At 48.2% G+C, this 21616-nt stretch overlaps 1 protein-coding gene across 3 annotated transcripts in view; it reads right to left on the bottom strand.

Moving 5' to 3' along the window:
* LOC124802770 (G2/mitotic-specific cyclin-B-like) overlaps positions 1–21616 on the bottom strand; it is a 91871-nt gene that overhangs the window by 26098 nt on the left and 44157 nt on the right. For all 3 annotated transcript variants that reach the window (XM_047263763.1, XM_047263765.1, XM_047263764.1), the window contains exon 4: positions 10865–11020. In XM_047263763.1, coding sequence (XP_047119719.1) covers positions 10865–11020 — 156 coding nt within the window. The remainder of the gene's footprint in view (positions 1–10864; positions 11021–21616) is intronic.

Below are 21616 nucleotides of genomic sequence, written 5' to 3'. Positions count from 1 at the left end.
GCCGCCCAACACCGAAGGCAGGGTGCTGGGAAAGTGAAAAGTCTGCCGCAGAGCGGCTAAAAGTGGGCAGTCCAGCAAGAGATGGACGACTGTCATTTGGGAGCCACAGCAACACTGAGGTGGGTCTTCACGACGGAGTAGGTAGCCATGCATTAGCCACATGTGGCCAATGCAGAGCCGGCAGAGGACAACTGATTCCCTGCGACAGGCCCGCATGGAAGACTGCCACACATTCATAGTCTCCTTAATGACGCACAGTTTGTCGCGCGTACTGTTATGCCATTCCATCTCCCAAAGCCTGAAAACCCTGTGGTTAAGACAGAACACAGGTCAGCTTTTGGAGATGCCTATCTCCAGAAGTGGTTTCTGCGTCGCCTGTTTGGCCAGCCTGTCGGCAAGTTCATTGCCGGGGATTTCAACGTGTCCTGGGGTCCACACAAACACCACAGAACAGTGGGACTCTTCCAGGCCATAGATGGACTCCTGAATGGACACAACCAGAGGGTGGCGAGGGTAGCACTCGTCAACAGCTTGTAGGCTGCTCAATGAGTTAGTACACAAGAGAAATGATTCGCTAGGGCATGAGCGGATGACTCAAGAGCACGAGATATGGCCGCCAGCTCTGCAGTGAAAACACTGCTGCCAATTGGCAAGGAGTGCTGCTCAATATGTCCTCCATGAACGTATGCAAAGCCTATGTGACCATCAGCCAGTGTAAACCACTTCAGAGCCCCAGAACACGTCAAGAATCGAGAGAAGTGACAGCGGAGAATGGAGGGGTTAACGGAGTCCTTAGGGCAATGCAAAAGGTCCAGACGAAGCTGCGGCCAAGGCATACACCATGGAGGTGTATGTGAACGGGCCGCAAGCAGAGGCGGTAAAGGGAAGGACTCCAGTTCGGAGAGAAGGGACCGCACATGAACCGCAATCGTTAGCCCCGATCTAGGCCGCCGATTCGGGAGATGGACTGCCACGGGCGGGAAAAGGAGATGGTAATTCGGATGGGCAGGGGAACTATGAATGTGTGCTGCATAACTGGCGAGCAGTTGTGCACGTCTGATCTGTAGTGGAGGGTCACCAGCCTCCACCAGTACGCTGGTCACCAGACTTGTCCTAAAAGCTCCTGTCGCTAATCGAACCCCACAGTGGCGCACAGGGTCGAGTAAATACAATGCTGAAGGCGCTGCTGATCAATAAACCACACTCCCATAGTCAATCCGGGATTGGACAAGGGCTCTGTAGAGCTGCAGCAGTGTGCAGCGATCTGCACCCCAATTGGCATTGCTCAAGCAATGGAGGGCATTGAGGTGCTGTCAGCACTTCCGCTTAAGCTGATGAAGATGAGGGAGCCAAGTCAATCGAGTGTCGAAAACCAGTCCTAGGAATTTGTGTGTCTCCATTACAAAAAGGAGATCGTCATTAAGGTAGTGTGGGTTCCAGATGAATGGTACGGCGCCGACAGAAGTGCATGACACACGACTTTGCGGCTGAAAACTGGAAGCCATGGGCTAGAGCCATGACTGCGCCTTGTGGATGACTCCCTGGACGTGCCGCTCAGCAACAACAATACTGGAGCAGCAGTACAAAATGTAGAAGTCATCTGCATACAGAGAAGGTGAGACGGAGGGCCCGACTGTGTCTATTTTTAGTGGCCATTAATGGTCTAGCAGCAGCACACTCAATACAGAGCCCTGCGGGACTCCATTCTCCTGGATATGAATGGAACTAAGAGTGTCACCCACTTTGACACAAAACGTACGGAGTGACAGGAAGTTTTGGATAAAAATCGGGAGTGGTCCCCAGAGACCCCACTCATACAGTGTGGCAAGAATATGTCGTCGCCAAGTCATGTCGTATGCTTTACGTAAGTCAAAAAAGACGGCAATCAGGTGTTGCTGTCTGGAAAAGGCTGTTCAGATGGCAGACTATGATTATCAGTGGAAGAGCGACCCTGGTGGAAGCCGCCCTGACATGGAGCCAGCAAGCCACGTGACACCAGGACCCAAGCCACCCACCAACATATCATACGTTCCAGCAGCTTACAAAGAACGTAGGTGAGGCTGATTGCTGTCCACATCAAGTGGGTTTTTACCGGGTTTGAGCACCGGAATGATGGTGCTCTCCCACCATTGTGATGGAAAGACACCATCGCACCAGATCCGGTTGAAGATGACGAGAAGATGTCGCTTTTAGTCAGATGAGAGATGTTTTATCATCTGGCTGTGGATGCAATCAGGCCCAGGAGCTGTGTCGGGGCAATATGACAGGGTATTGAGGAGCTCCCACTCTGTAAATGGGGTGTTATAGGATTCACTGCAGCGTGTAGGCTGGAGGGGGGGGGGGGGGGGGGGGGGTGTAATTCTCCGACACGGAGGCTCGAGCAAAGTGCTCAGCAATCACGTTTATGTCAGTACATAACTCACCATTTATGGTAACATCGGGGGACAGCTGTTGGGGCCTGGTACCCAAAAAGACGTTTGATCACTGCCCAGACTTGGGAAGGTGCCGTGTGGCACCCAATGGTGGAGATGTATCCCTCCCAACATTCCTCCTTCCATTGTTTGATAAGGTAGTGAGCATGGGCATGGAGCCATTTAAAGGCTATGAGGTGCTCCAGGGAAGGGTGCCGCTTATGCCGCTGTAGAGCCCACCGACGCTCAACTGCTTCAGCTACTTCCGGCAACCACCAAGAGACTGCCTTACGACTTGGGCATCCTAAAGAGAGAGGGGATCGCATTTTCTGCTGCAGAAACAACTGTGCTAGTCACCTGCTCAACCATCACATCAGTGTTACCATTTGGGGGAGATTCAGCGGTGACAGCAAAGATGAAAGTTCCCCAGTCCGCCTTGTTCAAAGCCCATCTGGGCAGGCGTCCCTGCGCCTGACGCTGGGGCAGTGACAGGAAGATGGGGGAATGGTCACTACCACACAGGTCGTCATATGCTCTCCAGTGGATAGATGGGAGAAGTCCTAGGCTGCAAATTTATAAATCAATGGCCGAGTAACTACCAATGGCCACACTGAAATGTGTGGCGGCCCCAGTATTTAAGAGTCAGAGGTCGAATTTAAAGTTTCGATATCTCTGCCTTGGCCAGTAAGCATGGTGCCACCCCACAAGTGGTTATGGGCGTTAAAATCTCCCAAAAGTAGGATCATTTTAGGGAGTTGATCAATCAGTGCAGCTAATACATTCAGGGGTACTGCACCATCTGGAGGAAGATATACAATGCAGACAGTTATTTCCTGTGTTGTCATTCTGACAGCCACAGCTTCAAGAGGGGTTTGTAGGGGCACATGTTCACTACAGACTGAGTTTATGTCCTAAACACAAAATCCACCTGACACACTATTACAGTTGCTACGGTTCCTGTAATATCCCTTATAGCAGCGGAGGGCAGGGGCCCGCATTGCTGGGAACCAGGTCTCCTGTAGGGTAATGCAGATAGCAGGTATAAAGCTTAACAGTTGCCGCAGCTCAGCCAGGCGGTGGAAAAAACAGCTGCAATTCCACTGGAGGATCACATCGTGAGACTGGGAAGGCATGGAACATTCAATGAGGTAGTTTACACCTCAGAGTCACCTGCTGCTACTTATTTATTGCCTGAGCAGTCTATATCCATTGTATCTGAGGGTCTGGCGAGATCTAGGTCATCAGCGGATGCCAAAATCTTCACCCCATCCTCAGCCGCAGAGCTTTTAGGTAGTGGTGGTGGTGTGGGTGCCACCACAATTTCCTTGGTCTTAGGGGTTTTCTTTTTGGATTTCTCTCACTGCTCCTTGGGTTTCCCTGGCTGGGAGGACTTCACTGGCTCCGTCTCCGGGACTGAGGATGAGTGTGAAGCCATACAACCAGCTGCTTTTGAGCTCTTCAGCCACTGGCGGGTGTCGTCTTTCCCACTAGAAGAAACCTGGGAAGGGAGTGACCCAAGGGACCTCTTCCTAGTGAGAGAAGCTGAAGAAGACTTACACTTCTCCAGCTTAGAAGTGGGGACGGATGTCCCCGATGGTTGGGGGGGGGGGGGGGGGGGTTGTTGCTCCTGAAGTAGATGGTGCAGGAGCAACAGGGAGGGAAATGCCCCCCACCATCAAGGGGGCAGGTCTAGTCTTCTGGCTCTGAGAGGTGACCTAGGTTGGCAGAGCTGATGGTGGCAGAGCTGTTTTAGCAGCGGCATAAGATGATGTCATACGCACAGGATGCAGGCGTTCAAATTCTCTTATCCTCAATGCAGGTCAGTCTGTCCAGGGTCTTGTACTCCATGATTTTCCTTTCTTTCTGGAGAATCCTGCAGTCAGGCGAGCAAGGTGAATGGTGCTCTCCACAGTTAACACAGATGGGAGGCGGGGCACATGGAGTATTGGGATGTGATGGGCGTCTGCAATCTCGGCATGTGATGCTGGAAGTACAGCGGGAAGACATATGGCCGAACTTCCAGCACTTAAAGCACCGCATCGGAGGAGGCATATAGGGCTTTACATCAGACTGGTAGACCATCACCTTGACCTTCTCGGGGAATGTATCACCCTCAAAGGCCAAGATGAAGGTACTAGTGGCAACCTGATTATCCTTCAGACCCCGGTGGACACGCCAGATGAAATGTACACCTCACCGCACTAAATTGGTGTGCAGCTCATCGTCGGACTGCAAAAGAAGGTCTCTATGAAATATGATACCCTGGACCATATTTAAGCTCTTATGGGGTGTGATGGTTACAGAAACATCCCCAGCTTGTCACAAGCGAGTAACTCCCGTGACTAAGCAGAGGATGCTGTTTTGATCAAGACTGACCCAGGTCTCATTTTGGACAAGCCCTCCACCTCCCCAAACGTGTCCTCTAAATGCTCAACAAAAAACTGTGGCTCTATCATCATGAAATATTCCCCATCAGCTCTCAAACATACAAGGTACCGGGGCAAATAAGATCCGCTGCCATCCTTAGCCCGACAGTCCTCCCATGGTGTGGCCAGGGAGGGGAACAATTTAGGGTCGTACTTCTGTGCATTGAATTGAGCTCGTGATCGCTTGGAGACTGCTGGTGTTTCACCACCAGCACAAGATGACGGACCACACTTCATCGCGTGTCATCTGCCCTGATGCCTCCCCACTCTGACCAGGGGCCCTCCCCACGGGCGCCACCCAGCCTCAGCAAAGGCCACCTGGCAGGATGGCCTTTGCCGGGAGTCCTGATGGCCCAGGGGGATGGGCATCTACCTTTTGGCATATGTGGGGAGTTAACGGTGCAGGCATCAGCAGAGTGATCCCTGTGTGGTCAAGGGGCTACAACCAACCGGGTACATGGCAGCCCCACCACAACAGACTGGCTACCGTGCTGGATATAAGGTGCAAAGAAGTCCACGGTCATCGTCAATGCAGAAATCGACACTGCATAGTGCATGCTGGAAAACGCACCCAGGAAGGTGTCCTCACCCAAGAGATGGAGAATGGGCAGGACTGAAATGCAACAATGAGAAAGTGGGCTAAAGATCTCAATGCACGATGGACACGATACACCTTTTAAGGTGCCCTTCCCCAATTGGCTTGCTCTTTGGGAAAATTTTGAAGAATGGAGGTCAAACCCTACAGGGGACCATCACATAAAGACCGAAACGTGTGTAATTCCTTTTAATCGCTTCTTATGACAGGCAGGAAAACCTTGGGCCTATTCTAACCCCCGGACCAGCAGGGGGCCGAAGGGGGGACAGCAGGGTAATCTGAGGCAGGTCTTTTGCCTGATGACTTAGTGGCTGCATGACAAGATGAGAGGAATTCAGAGAGTGGAGCATATAAGAGAAATAGGATGTGAGGGGGGTGGGAGGGGATGGGATGGGGATGTGAGGGGGATGGGATGGGGATGGGATGGGGGATGTGAGGGGGATGGGATGGGGGATGGGGAAAAAGGCAGGAGGCAGAAAGAGAGATAGTGACTACTTGCGCACGAGGGAGGGAGGGGATGGGGGAAGATTGGAGGGAGAACAAAGTACATGATCTGGATGGGAAAGTAGTTATGTGAACAGAAGATAGAAGCGAAAAGGTGAGGCAGGGGAAGTAAGTTAGTGGAGGCTTAGGAAAGGGGGACTGTGAGTACAGTGGATGGTAGAGACTGCGAGTTGCCACGGTTTGGTGGCGACAGTGTAAGTGGAAAGTTTGTTACTTGTCAAGTCCACATAGAAATTTGTACAATAATTGCAACATAGCTGATATTTAACATGGCTGCTTTCTACATGGCCCTGCCTTTTGTTGTGTGGGAGATGCCTTTGTCTGAATTGCAGTAGGTGGTGGTGGTGGTGGTGGTGGTGATGGTTGTGGTGGTGGTTGTATGTATGACACAGGTCTTGTACACCTGGGCCAACCACAAGGGAATGACCCATGGGATGCAGAATTGGAGGAGGGATGGACAAAGATATTCTGTGGGTTGGGTGGGTGGCCAGACACTTCTTTTGGGGATACGGGTAAGATTTTGGGTAGGTTCTCTCTCATCTCAGGGAACTGTGTGAAATCATGAAGACCTTGTGGAGGATGTGGTTGAGCTTTTGAAGGCCAGGGTGATACTTGGTGATTAAGGGAGTGCTTGGTCCATGCTTGTTAACAGAGTTACTCACGTCAGGGGAGATGGCAAGGGAGATTTGTTTATGGATGAGCTGGGTATGATGATGTCTGTCGAAGGCTCTATTTTAATAGCCCATCACACTAATGAGTGGCACACTACAACATACCGTTCTTGCAGCAGCTGACCCTTTTCTTGGACATTTAATTACAGTGCTTTTTTCGCATTTTCACCACTACCAACTCCATGCTGCCCAACTTAACTGTTAGTGAATCAGGTGTGTTAATTTGTGACCACATTGTACGATCCCATTTCAATTTACAATTGGGCACATCTATTTGCAAATGCTGCTACTACCGCCTGCTTCTTGAAAACATTTCCTAACCTTACTTATAACTTCTGACACAGCTCTATATTCAGTAGGTACCATTTTCATCCATTATAACAGTTTGACAATAAGTTTTCAACTTATCCCTCCTTCAGCCACTCCTTTTGCCTCCTGACCATCCAACTATGAATCCCAGCTGCTCCTACCTCCACCAGTTCCAAAACTCTCATTCGTCCTAGGAAAGCTCCAGGCATACATCCCCTTTCTGAAATCCTGTCTGGCACAATGTCTCCCACATAATGGGCTTATCATTAAAACTGGCACCCCAGGCTATTGTCCACTCTGCCGCAAGAATCTTCACTTTTTCCACTTCCATCAGTCCATCTTCACCAATCTGGACCTTCATAATCATACATTCCAAGCTCAAACCATACTTGATACCTACTCCTTATTCTCTGTGACCACAACTTCCTGAATGTTATTTCTGTAACAGAAAACCTTGTCTTCACCAGTTGGAACAGCATTCAGAGGTCCACGTAAGTAAGCTATCCCAGCTAGTCCCATCCTATGGCCGCAAGAGATTACCTATAGCTAAATAAGAAAAAGCCTACCACTATAATCCAATCCCCCTTCCTCCCTATCAACTCCTCACAGCTCTGCAACCCTGCCTTGCTGAGTTACTCTGCCATCCCCATCTCCAAAAAAATTTTCCACCCTCTGTGAAACACACTAGTTCTGAACACTTATCCTATAACACTGTCGTAACTTTTCTGCTAAAATTCTGACTCTAGCAGAGGTCCCTGTACTTCCTAGTCCAAAACCTAAATTCAGCCATCCTGGACATGTTGAAGAGCTTTTCTTTACCCATTCTCTGCAATAGAAATATTCCTTCATCATACATCGCATTGCCAAGAACCAATGAAAACCTCACATGAAACCTTGTTTAAAACCATTCCAACCTCTTTCCAACTGTGATCCTTTTCTTCTCCCACCCAGTCATCCCCTTGTTATCTTTCAGAAATTCCTCACTTCCAACATGGCCTCACCTTCCTTTCCTAAATCCCTCCCCAGCAAGTCCAACATCACTCCTATGGAACACAGAGCCACCCGTAACCTGAAAACTAATCCACACCTTATCATTCCCTCAGACAAAGGCCCCACCACAATGGGCACTAATTGTGGTGACTATGTAGTTGAGGGTCTCCAACTTTCCACCACCTCCATATACAGCCTTATGATCATGATCCCATCCAGGAAGTCCTGAAGGATCTCCAGCAGCTCCACAAGGCCTTGGATCTATCCCAAAACGTGACACCTGAATCTATATTCCTCCTCACACTAGCACTCTTACTTTTTAACTGCTGCCTAAACTCAACTCCACAGGTGTCACTACTGGTCGTCGCATTGTTGCTGAGTACAATGCTTGAACTGAACAAACAAACTCCACCTTTGTTAGACCAGGAGCCCCAAACCATTGTCCATAACCTACCATCCCACATTTAAGACAATGTTCACTTCCTTCACTGCCTTTCTGCAGTTCCTGTCCCGTTAATGCCAGGCTCCTTGTTGGTCACTATGGATGTGACATCTTTGTACAGCAACACCCACCATACCAATGACCTTTCTGCCATGGAACACTGCCTTTACCAACATCGTTCTGATACCTACTCACCATCTCTTTCCTAATCCTCCATGCCAACCAATCCTGACCCATAATTATTTCCCTTTCAGAGGTCAGATCTATAAATAAATTCGTGGTACTGCCATGGCTGCTGACATAGTACCATTGTACAGCAACTTATTTATGGAGCATCTGAAGGAATCCTCCCTTCCCAGTCAATAACTAAAACCCCTTAGCTTGTTCAGATTCATTGATGATATTTGTGTGTTTTGGACTCATGGCAGGGATGACCTTTGGTTCTTCCTCCATAGCCTTAATATCTACTCCAAAATCCGCTTCACATGTTCCTTCTTAACACAACAAGCCACCTTCCTAGATGTCTATCTCCATCTCTCATACAGCTCCATAAATATGTCCATCCGTATCCAGCACACCAATAGTACCTTCACTTTGACAGCTGTCATACAATTAATGTATAGCATTCTATTTGGTTGTGACAAGTAACCAACTGTCCACTCAGATGAATGGTCCTGGCAAATTTTGGTAAACCGCAAACTTGGTCATTTACTTGCCAAACATCCTGCGTGCAATAACACTAAACTTCAACAGCTGCTTCACTACAACGGCCATCTGGATACTCCATTCCAGCAAAAGTTACTCTTAACTACAAAGATGGGAACTGTCTCTCCATCATATCCTGCACTCTCAAATTCCTCTGGCCTAAACTTCTGCCAACCTCTTTCTCACCACCTCACCTTAGCTTTTCCCTTCTCTTCTGTCCACCCCACTCCTTTCCCTTCCATATCATGAACTGTTTTCTCCTCCACCCCTTCCCCTTTCTCCACCCCTTTTCCTTAATCTCTCCCCTCCCTGTGTCCCTCTTCATCATCACTTCCCCTCCTTGTCTTTACCTCCCTCTGTCCCTTTATCCCTTATGTGCTCTGAACACACTTCATCTTCTTGTGAGTCACCAAGTTATCTGGTGAAAGACCTGTCTCACACTACCCTGCTATTCCCTCCTTGCCTCGTGCTTCCTTTCCTACTTCCTCTCCACTTCCATCTACCCGGGCAATTGCTTTCAATAATTGATACTCAGTAATCAGTCTCACTGCTACCACAAGCGTGTACATTTTTGTGTGTGAATAGAGCTCAAAAGTTAGTGTTAACCTTTCTATTTCATTTCTGTGCACCATGTATCCGTCTTCTATATGTAAGTGGTTACCTTCCCCTTATTTTACCTATACTCCTTGTGTAAGCTTTCTATTCCCTGTTCCTCTAAATACAAGGTGCTTCATTTTTTTCCAACGTCTGTATCCAGAGTTTTCAGTGGAGAGAGAATACACAGTGAGGCTGTGGCATATCATTCAGTGCTCCCTGTAGTGCCACGCCATTATTAACCACCATGGTTAGTGAATGCATTCTGCTGTTGTTTCAAGACAGAGTTTGTGTATGGTTTTATAGGTGAAGGAGTTGCTGAATTTATTTTTGGAATGTTTCTGTTGTGTGCTCATAGTATAAATGCCCACACATATACTCTTATTTTAAGTACCGAGGATTTGTATGCATATTTTTATATGTCATGAAATTGTGCTGTATTTTGTGTACATTGACTTATTTGTTTAGTTGCATAATAAAGGGTGTTTCATACAAGTTCTGCCTGCCACATACCAGAAGCCATATGATATTCCAAGAATTTTGTGATACTGGAGAATATTGAGAAAGGCTTCCATCATACTTTGACAGTTCTGAAATGTCAGTAGCGTAAAATCTCATGTGTGCCCCACAACATCCCATGTCTCCCCACAGACTTTCCATAGTCTCACAAATTAAATCAAGTGATTCTGTTTTTGACAATTGCCATCCAGAACAATGAGTCAGGGGAGACTTACAGGATGAGAAGGAAAGACCTTCCTTCTCATCCCATCTGGTAACTCTCCCCTGACCCACAGTTGTCGTTGACTTTCCCTGAAATCTACCACTTTTCCTAGGCCTCTCCTTTTCCTTCACCCATCTTTTTCTCCCTTCAATCCTTCTGCCTGAAGGTGCCACTGGCTCCAAAAGCATGCCTAATTATAACCTCCTTTTACGTGTGTGTTCTGCTGACACTTGGTGAGTAGCTTTTTCATCTATCCAATTACAATATTCTCTTTTAACTCTGTTCTCCAATATTTGTGCATTACATCTGCAACTGATTTTGGAATATCTCACAATAAATCACCTGGTTCTAGAGTATTTTATATGTATGCATGAATGTATGTATTATTTAACTCACTGACTTAACAGTACAAATATCAAGGCACACAAATAATTATTTCTCACCATAAAGATAACTTTCAAAATTACAAATGTATAGAATACAAAATGTTTCTTACCTGTAAGTATCTATCTATGATAGCTACTGCCAGCAAAATAGTCTCTGATAGTAAAGAAAACTGAACCTGTACCTCAAATAACCAGTCCACTAGGACTAATCGCATCCGAGGAGTCACTGTGCCACATAGGAAATTTGGCCTCAACGGGTATTTTACCTGAAAGAAAGTAAAATGAGAAACCTACAATTTTCTGTTAGTTGTATCAAAAATGTTCAATGAACACAATTCGTTTAGGGAAGTCCTAAATTTTTCTTTTTGAAGGAGAGAGAGTTTTGCGTTTTATATAAAATGAGTACTGGCTATCTGAAAGTGTTTATGCTGCTTAGTAGTCCTGACCACCACAGAAATTTATGTATTCTTTACTTTTGAACTGTTCGCACATGGATTCTTTCTTTTTGTTTTTAAGAAGTGTGTAGTCAGTAACTGTTGACCTTAGCCCACAAATACTTCTTGACTGCCCATCTATCTGCTTTGCTTATCTTCAGAACTAATATTAAAGTGACAGAGTGGAGTTACTGTCAATATACACTATCAGAAACCGAGTATGGAGGCATATTTCCGTATTTATAGCTGAAACCAAACACTTATACAAGCAACTGAGTGACCTTTTGTATTAGAATCATATCTAGTAAGACAATTTTAATTTTTTACGAATTTCTTAAGTTAACTTTATGATAACTGTTTTTGCCTTACGTCAAGTAAACAAATAACATTTGGAACACACTCTTTAGAATTTTTGTGTGTGCCTTTTACACTTGTCAAAAATTCCTTTTCTTCAGACATACTATTTTTGTTTCACTGTCCATCTAGTTTCCCAATCATACTGGACTGGAAGATGAGGTACCAGTTTGGTGAAAAGCATTTAATTTTCAGTTTATTCCTCAAACACATACACATTGAATGTATTTTTTTTTTCTGTTAGAGTACGTATAACAAGAAAATCAAAATTCAGGTAACCCACTAAAACCAACATAGTGAATACACAGTTCCGGCCAAAAGAGACACTCAACTAATACCCACCACAGTAATAGAAGTTTATACAGATTATGAAATTTAAGAAATATGTACAAGATCAAGTAAATTATTCAACACGTTAGGAGAGACAAAAATTCTCATTGGGACTGGGATCATTTGGCACCAATTGCCAAACGGAAAAAAATTGCAAGGCTGTAGAAGCATGTCTAACTAGGAATGCACATATGCCACCCATAGGAAAATTTAACAGATCTTTGGAGAAAAGAGAAATAATTGTGTATCAAGAGCTCAGCTGGCAAGTCAGTAATAATCAAAGAAGGGAACACTAAAATGTGGAAACAATATACACAAGAGCTAGACACTGAAAATATAATGAAACAGGACATGGCACTAAATGAAGATGAGATGGGAGATACTATACTGAAAAGAATTTAGCAGATCACTGGGAGACTTGAGCCTAAACGAAACACATGTGATAAGATGATACTCCCTCAGAATTGAGATCCTTGGCAGAGCCAACCACAACAAAACTATTCAACCTGATGTGCAAAATGAATGATACACAAATATACTGAAGAAAGAAAAATGGAAAATGAAAAATTACAAGGAAAATGACCTGAGGACTGTGGGCTGGAGAGGTCAGTGGCATGATGTCTCACTCCTACAATGTGGTCCACTCACCCTTGGATGCTGTTGCAGTCTTTGAACACAGCCAGCTGGCTGAAATGCATCCAGTTAGCTCTGCTGATGATCCATTTTGGGGGCTTAACTTCAGATGGTGAGCAATTTATTAGGTGAAAGCTGATTGAGAAGTGGACACAGGAATGAAGGAAAACAATGACCTCCCAGTGAACAGTCAGCAAGGGCAGGAGCACAGAAAGAGAGGTTGATGGCCGAGAACGACCCAGTAGCAGTAGAGAAATTTATGTGAATACTCATGTTGAGGATGCACAACTCTTGCTACGTCATGACACCATCCAAAACCCGACCACAAGTCGAGCCCCAGAGGACATGATGGGCACTGAAGTCTCCCAGGAGGAGGAATGGTCACAAGAGTTGTGCGATAAGATCCGTGAGAGGCTCAGAGTCTAGTGCATCTTGCAGAGGAAAATAAAGTAAGCAAACTGTGATCCTCCTACACATGAATTTGAACTGCAACTGCTTGCAGGTCAGTAGCCAATGGGAGAGCAGAGGAGTGGTGTGCATTAGTGAAACACTGTGAACCTCCCTTGGCCCCTTCCCCCAATAAGTCATCCTTGCGGTATATTGTATATCCCTGTAGCACAGGGACATCTGTATCTTTAAAATGAATTTCTTGTAAACAAAAGCACAAGGGACGTGCCTGTGCTAGGAGTTTCAGTTCCTCCACATGAGCCCTGAACCCATTGATCTTCCACTGTAGTATGGAAGCCATCCCATTGGTGTGGTTTTAATTTACCCCTATCTTTGCGCCAGGGAGTTGAAGCACTTTAAGAGCGAGGGAGAATGGGGTGGCTGCTTGGATCCAAGGCATCTAACTCCTTGATATCCTCCTCATAAGTCAGACAGGAAAGAATGACATCTGACGGCACTCGGGACAGCCTTCAACCTGAATGTTGCGAGCCATTCTCCGCACCTTGTCGCTTCGAGGATGAGGGGAAAGGGGGCGTTGAGAGGCCCTCTGCTTTTCTTGTACCTTCTGGATGCTCACTGCGGAACTGTTAGTCTTTCCTGGTGCAGCTGCCTGGATTGCTTTGTCTTTACTCTTTTTCCCTTGACATGTACACATGCAAATACAGTTGCTTGTGGAGGGTACAGGAACACTAGGCGTCATCTGTCGAAGCTTCCGCACTGGGAATATGTTACTGCACCATGAAAGAATATGAGGTGGCAACGACTGTGTTTTCATTGCAGCTTTGGCTTAGGGGATCCGCTTGGTCACTTAACTGTATTTTGCAGTAGTCAACAAAAACAGGGCAGTCTCTGCTTCAGACTGGGTGGTTTACAGAGCTGTTGATTCAGATTGCCAGAGACAGGCAGTCAGTCCCAGTGTCATGAGCGGCTTTTCCACAGTTACAGCAGATTGATTCACCTCCACAGCTCATGGTTGTATGGCCAAAACGCTGGCATCTATAGCACTGCATAAGGTTTGGAATGTAAGGTATTATTAATGTAATTATGCTGAAGGAATCCCACCATAAGATGTTCCGGCAGTGTCAGAGAATTGACTGTGACAATGAAAGTGGCAGTTTTTTCAGTTGCTCCATCATTCCTGCACGTTCATTGCTCCACATCAACTATTCCCTGGGATGCCCATTCTTGCTTCAGTTCTTCTATGTCCGTGTCCATATCTTGCATGTGACAATGCCTTTTTTTTTTTTTTTTTGTGGTTTTAGGGCGCACAACTTCAATGGTCATTAGCGCCCTGACTACTCTAAGAATGCACCGCGAGGCACAAGTTGACCACAACAACTAAAAGGGAAAACACGATAAAAGACAGACTGACAGGCATAGGATTAAAAAACAGCATCATCAAATGTCCTTAGCGAGGTTTGTCAAATTGATAAAACGAAGAACACGAGCAGCTGCTCGTGGGTCATCCGCTAAAATGGCATCGAAAGTATTTGGCAAGTTAAGATCGAGGCGCAGTGTGTTAAGATCTGGACAGGACATTAAAATGTGTCTAACCGTCAGCAAGTGCCCACATGGGCAGAACGGCGCCGGCGCAGCCGTCAGCAGATGGCGATGGCTGAACCGGCAGTGTCCAATTCTTAACCGGGCTAAAACGACCTCCTCCCGCCGAGAAGGGCGTGAGGAGGACGTCCAAGCCACGGGAAGAGGTTTTAAGGCCCGAAGCTTGTCGTCGGTAAGTGCAGCCCAATCGGCATGCCACAGAGATAAGATGCGCCGACAAATCACCCTGCTAAAATCGGACGAAGGGACGCAACAAGAAGCTGTCCGAGGCTGGAGGACCGCAGCCTTGGCCGCGGCATCTGCAGCTTCGTTCCCAGGGATACCGACATGGCCAGGAACCCACATAAAGCTAACTGGAGAACCGACGTCCACCAGCTGCTGAAGAGAGCGTTGGATCCGGTGTACAAAAGGGTGAACCGGGTACGGATCACTGAGGCTCTGGATGGCGCTCAGGGAATCTGAGCAGATGACATAAGCAGAATGTCGGTGGCGGCAGATGTAAAGAACAGCCTGGTAGAGGGCAAAGAGCTCAGCTGTGAAGACCGAACAATGGCCATGGAGCCGGTATTTGAAACTTTGTGCCTCGACAATAAAGGAACACCCGACCCCGTCATTGGTCTTAGAGCCATCTGTATAAATGAAAGTCATGTCGATGAACTTCGAACGAAGTTCCAAAAAACGGGAGTGGTAGACCGAACCAGGGGTGACCTCTTTTGGGAGCGAGCTAAGGTCAAGGTGAACGCGGACCTGAGCCTGGAGCCAAGGTGGCGTGCGGCTCTCGCCCACTCGAAAGGTTGCAGGGAGTGAAAAATTAAGGTGTTGAAGGAGGCGACGAAAGCGAACTCCAGGGGGTAGCAGGGCAGAGACATACAACCCGTATTGACGGTCAAGAGAGTCGTCAAAAAAGGAACGATAAGACGGATGGTCGGGCATTGACAGTAGCCGACAGGCATACCGACAAAGCAGTATATCGCGCCGGTAGGTGAGTGGCAATTTGCCAGCGTCAGCATGAAGACTCTCTACGGGACTGGTATAAAATGCTCCGATCGCAAGTCGTAAACCCCAATGTTGTATGGAGTTGAGGCGGCGTAAGATGGATGGCCGTGCAGAGGAGTATACGAAGCTCCCATAATCCAGCTTGGAGCGGACGATCGACCGATATAGACGAAGTAGGACGGTTCGATCCGCTCCCCACGACAGACCACTGAGAACACGGAGGACATTTAAAGAACGGGTACAACGGGCGGCCAAATATGACACATGTGGAGACCAGCTAAGTTTCCTGTCAAATGTAAGGCCTAAAAATTTGGTTGTCTCCACGATTGGGAGAGCAACGGGACCGAGTCGTAAGGACGGTGGGAGAAACTCTTTGTAGCGCCAGAAGTTAATACAGACCGTCTTCTCGGCAGAAAAACGGAAGCCATTGGCGACACTCCAGGAGTAAAGACGGTCAAGAGAACGCTGAAGACAGCGCTCCAGGACACGTGTACACTGCGCGCTGCAATAGATGGTAAAATCGCCCACGAAAAGGGAGCCTGATACATCAGCTGGGAGGCAATCCATTATTGGATTGATCGCGATGGCGAAGAGAGCGACGCTCAAAACTGAGCCCTGTGGCACCCCATTCTCCTGGCGAAAGGTGTCGGACAGGACAGAACCCACACGTACCCTGAACTGTCGATCCATTAAAAAGGAACGAATAAAAAGAGGGAGGCGACCGCGAAGGCCCCATGTATGCATGGTGCGGAGAATGCCCGCCTTCCAACAGGTGTCGTAAGCCTTCTCCAAATCAAAGAACACAGCCGCGGTCGGGCGCTTCCGCAAGAAGTTATTCATAATGAAGGTCGACAAGGTAACCAGATGGTCAACAGCAGAGCGGCGCCTACGAAATCCACATTGTACATTGGTAAGTAGGCGTCGAGACTCGAGCAGCCAAACCAATCGAGAGTTAACCATTCGCTCCATCACTTTACAGACACAGCTGGTAAGCGAGATAGGTCGATAACTGGAAGGCAAGTGCTTGTCCTTCCCCGGCTTAGGAACCGGGACAACAATAGACTCGCGCCAGCATGCGGGAACACGTCCCTCAATCCAGATGCGATTGTATGTACGAAGAAGAAAACCTTTACTCACAGGAGAAAGGTTCTTCAGCATCTGAATATGAATAGAATCTGGCCCTGGAGCAGAGGACCATGATCGGCCAAGTGCGTTTTCGAGTTCCCGCATGGTGAATGGGGCATTATAACTTTCACAATTCGAGGAGTGGAAGTTAGGTGGCCTAGCCTCCTCTGCCTGTTTGCGGGGGAGGAAGGCAGGGTGGTAATGAGCGGAGCTCGAAACCTCTGCGAAAAAGCGGCCGAAGGCATTGGAGACAGCCTCAGGGGCCACAAGGACGTCATTCGCGACCTTCAAGCCAGAAACTGGTGAGTGGACCTTAGTGCCAGATAGCCGGCGCAGGCTACCCCAGACAACAGAAGAAGGAGTAAAACTGTTGAAGGTGCTTGTGAAAGCAGCCCAGCTGGCTTTCTTGCTTTCTTTGATAATACGACGACACTGAGCACGTAATCGTTTATAATTGATACAATTCGCCACTGTAGGGTGGCGTTTAAATGTGCGTAAAGCACGTCGACGAGCACGTAAAGCGTCTCTACATGCTGCGGTCCACCAGGGGACCGGTACGCGACGTGGAGAAGAAGGAGGGTGAGGGATGGAATATTCAGCAGCAGCGAGAATGACTTCCGTGAGGTGTGCGACCTGACGATCGCAGCTTGTAAAGGTTTGATCCTGAAAGGTCGCCCTGGAAGAGAAGAGCCCCCAGTCTGCCTTGGAGATGGTCCAATTAGAGAAGCACGGAGAGGGGGCATGCTGCAGGAGTGGATAACACACGGGAAGTGGTCGCTCGAATATGTATCAGAAAGTGCATACCACTCAAACCGGCGTGCAAGTTGGGGAGTACTTATAGAGAGGTCTAAATGGGAATAGGTGTGAGATGTGTCCGAAAGAAAAGTAGGGGCGCCAGTATTGAGGCAGACAAGATCGAGCTGGTTGAAAAGGTCTGCTAACAAGGAGCCCCTCGGGCAGGATGCTGGAGAGCCCCAAAGGGGATGGTGGGCATTGAAGTCGCCAGTTAACAAAAATGGTGCAGGTAGCTGAGCAATAAGTTGCATCACGTCTGCCCTGGTAACGGCAGATGACGATGGAGTGTAAACGATACAAAAGGAAAACGTAAAAGTGGGGAGAGTAATGCGGATGGCAACTGCCTGCAGGCCGGTGTGCCACGTGATGGGATCGTAGTAAATATCATCCCAGGCCAGCAACATAACCCCTCCATGAGCTGGGATACCTACCACAGGGGGTAGGTCAAAACGCACAGAGGTGTAGTGTGCCAAGGCAATTTGATCGCATGGGCGTAGCTTCGTTTCCTGGAGGGCTACGACGAGCGGATGGTGCAAGCGGAGCAGCAACTTCAAGTCCTCTCGGTTGGAGCGAATGCTGCGAATATTCCAGTGAATAAGTGCCATCGTAAGAAAAGGAAGATGATAAAAGTGGTCACCTCGAAGGCCGCTTAGGGCCTGGCTTCGAGCGAGCACTGCCGCCGCTATCAGTAGGCGGACAGTCATCGTCCATTGGGTCTATAGGGTCATCGGCCATCTCGGGAGGATGGCCGGGAGGGGGAGCTTCCTCCGCCAGTGAACGGCCAGATGTACGACTACCAGCGGTGCGGCCAGGCGAAACGGATGACGGCCTGGGGCGGCAACCGCTGGGTGGCGCAGGAGAAGAAATGCGCCGTGGCGGAGAAGGAGAACTGTGCTTCCTATGCGCCTTTTTGGAAGGACGTGTAGTGGAAGTACCGGTCGAAGGCTGGGAGGTCGAGGTACGGAGGAAGTCTGCACGGGATGGTTCCTTCTTGAAGGCCCGTGCATCTGACTTCGATGTCTTCGTCTTAGCAGAAGCTGAGGAAGGTGCTCGTGTCTGTGGTGTGATGGGAGGAAGAGGAGACGTCGACCGCGCGATCTTAGCACTGGCCGAACGGACGACCGTGGTGCTGAAGGTCAGATCGCATGTCTGGGTTGCTACCTCCCGGGTAGTCCGAGGAGAGGCGAGGACAGTACTGTATTTCCCCGCTGGGAGCAGCGTGGGCTTCCTACTAGCCAATAGCTTGCGAGCAGCCGAGGTGGACACTTTCTCTTTGACCCGAATTTCTTGGATACAGCGTTCTTCCTTATAGACAGGACAGTCGCGGGAGGATGCGGCATGGTCACCCTGACAGTTCACACAACGAGGAGACGGAGGTGGACAGTCACCCTCATGGGCATCCCTGCCACAAGTGACACATTTAGCCGCATTGGAACAAGACTGTCGAGTGTGATTGAAACGCTGACACTGGTAGCAGCGCGTAGGTGTCGGGACATAGGGGCGAACAGAAATAACCTCGTAGCCCGCCTTGATGCGCTATGGCAGCTTAACACTATCGAAGGTCAAGAAAATTGTCCGGGTCGGTACAAGGTCATTGTTGACCTTTTTCATGACCCTATGGACAGCCGTCACGCCCTGCTCAGCGAGGAATGATTGAAGCTCCTCGTCAGTCAATCCGTTGAGGGAGCTAGTATAGACTACACCACGAGACGAATTCAAAGTTCGGTGGGCCTCCACCCGGACAGGGAACGTGTACAGGAGGGTGGCCCGAAGCAGTTTTTGTGCCTGAAAGGCACTCTCAGTTTCTAGTAATAAGGTGCCGTTACGCAACCTGGTACAAGATTTGACAGATCCGGCTATGGCATCTACGCCCTTCTGAATAACGAAAGGGTTGACAGAGGAAAAATCCTTTCTGTCCTCAGATCGAGAAACTACGAGGAACTGTGGGGCAGGCGGTAGTACTTTTGTCACTGTTGGCTGGTCACGTTTCCGTTTTTGGGTCGAAGTCGAAAGAGATGGAGTAGAATCCATTGCGGAGGAATCCCCCATGATTGCCAGCGTCTCCGATGGCGCGCTCCTTCCTTGTGGGGACCCTCTCAGAGGGCACTCCCGCCTTAGGTGAATGTTTACACCTCAGGTCACACCTCCCGAGAAACAGACGGAGGGACCAATCGGCATGGTCAGAAGGTATCAGCTCAGGCAATCACCCCTCCCCGGGCCTGGCCTTTACCAGGGGGTACGCGCGTGCCTTACATGTCTACCCAGGGCGGGGACTTACGCGTTACCCCGTCACCGGCTACGCGTGCGAACACGTGGGTCGGACTTCAGGCACGCACAGGGAGGAAGGAAGAAGAGGAAAAAGAAGAGAGAGAGGGAGAAAGAGGACAGACTGTCTCAAACGCCGAGGCGGAGACCAGAGAAGGCAAGGAGAAAAAAGTAATGAGAAAGCAAGGAGAAGAAGGCAATGAGAAGGCAAGGAGAAAAAGGCAATGAGAAGGCAAGGAGAAAAAGGCAATGAGAAGGCAAGGAGAAAAAGGCAATGAGAAGGCAAGGAGAAAAAGGCAATGAGAAGGCAAGGAGAAAAAGGCAATGAGAAGGCAAGGAGAAAAAGGCAATGAGAAGGCAAGGAGAAAAAGGCAATGAGAAGGCAAGGAGAAAAAGGCAATGAGAAGGCAAGGAGAAAAAGGCAATGAGAAGGCAAGGAGAAAAAGGCAATGAGAAGGCAAGGAGAAAAAGGCAATGAGAAGGCAAGGAGAAAAAGGCAATGAGAAGGCAAGGAGAAAAAGGCAATGAGAAGGCAAGGAGAAAAAGGCAATGAGAAGGCAAGGAGAAAAAGGCAATGAGAAGGCAAGGAGAAAAAGGCAATGAGAAGGCAAGGAGAAAAAGGCAATGAGAAGGCAAGGAGAAAAAGGCAATGAGAAGGCAAGGAGAAAAAGGCAATGAGAAGGCAAGGAGAAAAAGGCAATGAGAAGGCAAGGAGAAAAAGGCAATGAGAAGGCAAGGAGAAAAAGGCAATGAGAAGGCAAGGAGAAAAAGGCAATGAGAAGGCAAGGAGAAAAAGGCAATGAGAAGGCAAGGAGAAAAAGGCAATGAGAAGGCAAGGAGAAAAAGGCAATGAGAAGGCAAGGAGAAAAAGGCAATGAGAAGGCAAGGAGAAAAAGGCAATGAGAAGGCAAGGAGAAAAAGGCAATGAGAAGGCAAGGAGAAAAAGGCAATGAGAAGGCAAGGAGAAAAAGGCAATGAGAAGGCAAGGAGAAAAAGGCAATGAGAAGGCAAGGAGAAAAAGGCAAGGAGAAGGCAAGGAGAAAAAGGCAAGGAGAAGGCAAGGAGAAAAAGGCAAGGAGAAGGCAAGGAGAAAAAGGCAAGGAGAAGGCAAGGAGAAAAAGGCAATGAGAAGGCAAGGAGAAAAAGGCAATGAGAAGGCAAGGAGAAAAAGGCAATGAGAAGGCAAGGAGAAAAAGGCAATGAGGAGGCAAGGAGAAGTCAAGGGAAAGAGTAAGGAAGACAGTGAGGTGGAGAAGAGCAAGGAAAGGAACCAACAAAAGGAAGGAAGAAACGAGAAGTGAAAAACCAAAAAGACCACGATGATAGGTCGTGGAACCGTCCGTCTCCGGACGCAGGCGCTAACTACCCCCGTGAGGGGGATGGACTCCTTTTAGTCGCCTCTTACGACAGGCAGGAATACCGCGGGCCTATTCTAATCCCCGGACCCGCAGGGGGGGACAATGCCCTTACTGGAGTTGAGAGGTGTGTACGTCTCAACAATGACATCATAGTCACCCAGTTTCTGCGATTTTTTAAGGTCTACCTGCTTTGACCGGTTAGTTTCGACGAACAATGAGCCATTACAGAATCATTGTATAGATTTTAATGTTCCAGCAAGGCCTCCCAAACACTTACGGATATAAAAGGGGGGACACTTTTTCCAAATGTCCCATCTTTCCTCTTTATCACCAGAAACACATTGTTATTCATTATTCCATGAGCCCTGTTACTGCAATCCAAAGTATTCTTAGTATCAGGAGGACTAGCCTTTCTCATTCTTTTGGACAAATGGGTGTGAATATTCCCAGGCAGTACCCTTCTGCTGGGAGCAGAAGATGATTCCGAGGGTTCCATCTCAGTCCCACAGGCAGCTAGGGAAATAAGGGTCCACTCAGATACATCCCCATGTGCCTGAGTGAGCCT

This window comes from Schistocerca piceifrons, chromosome 6, assembly GCF_021461385.2.
Source record: "Schistocerca piceifrons isolate TAMUIC-IGC-003096 chromosome 6, iqSchPice1.1, whole genome shotgun sequence".
In the NCBI taxonomy this organism is placed as follows: Eukaryota; Metazoa; Arthropoda; class Insecta; order Orthoptera; family Acrididae; genus Schistocerca; species Schistocerca piceifrons.
Note: the sequence above shows the minus strand (reverse complement) of the source record. Positions and strands in the feature narration are given on the sequence as shown.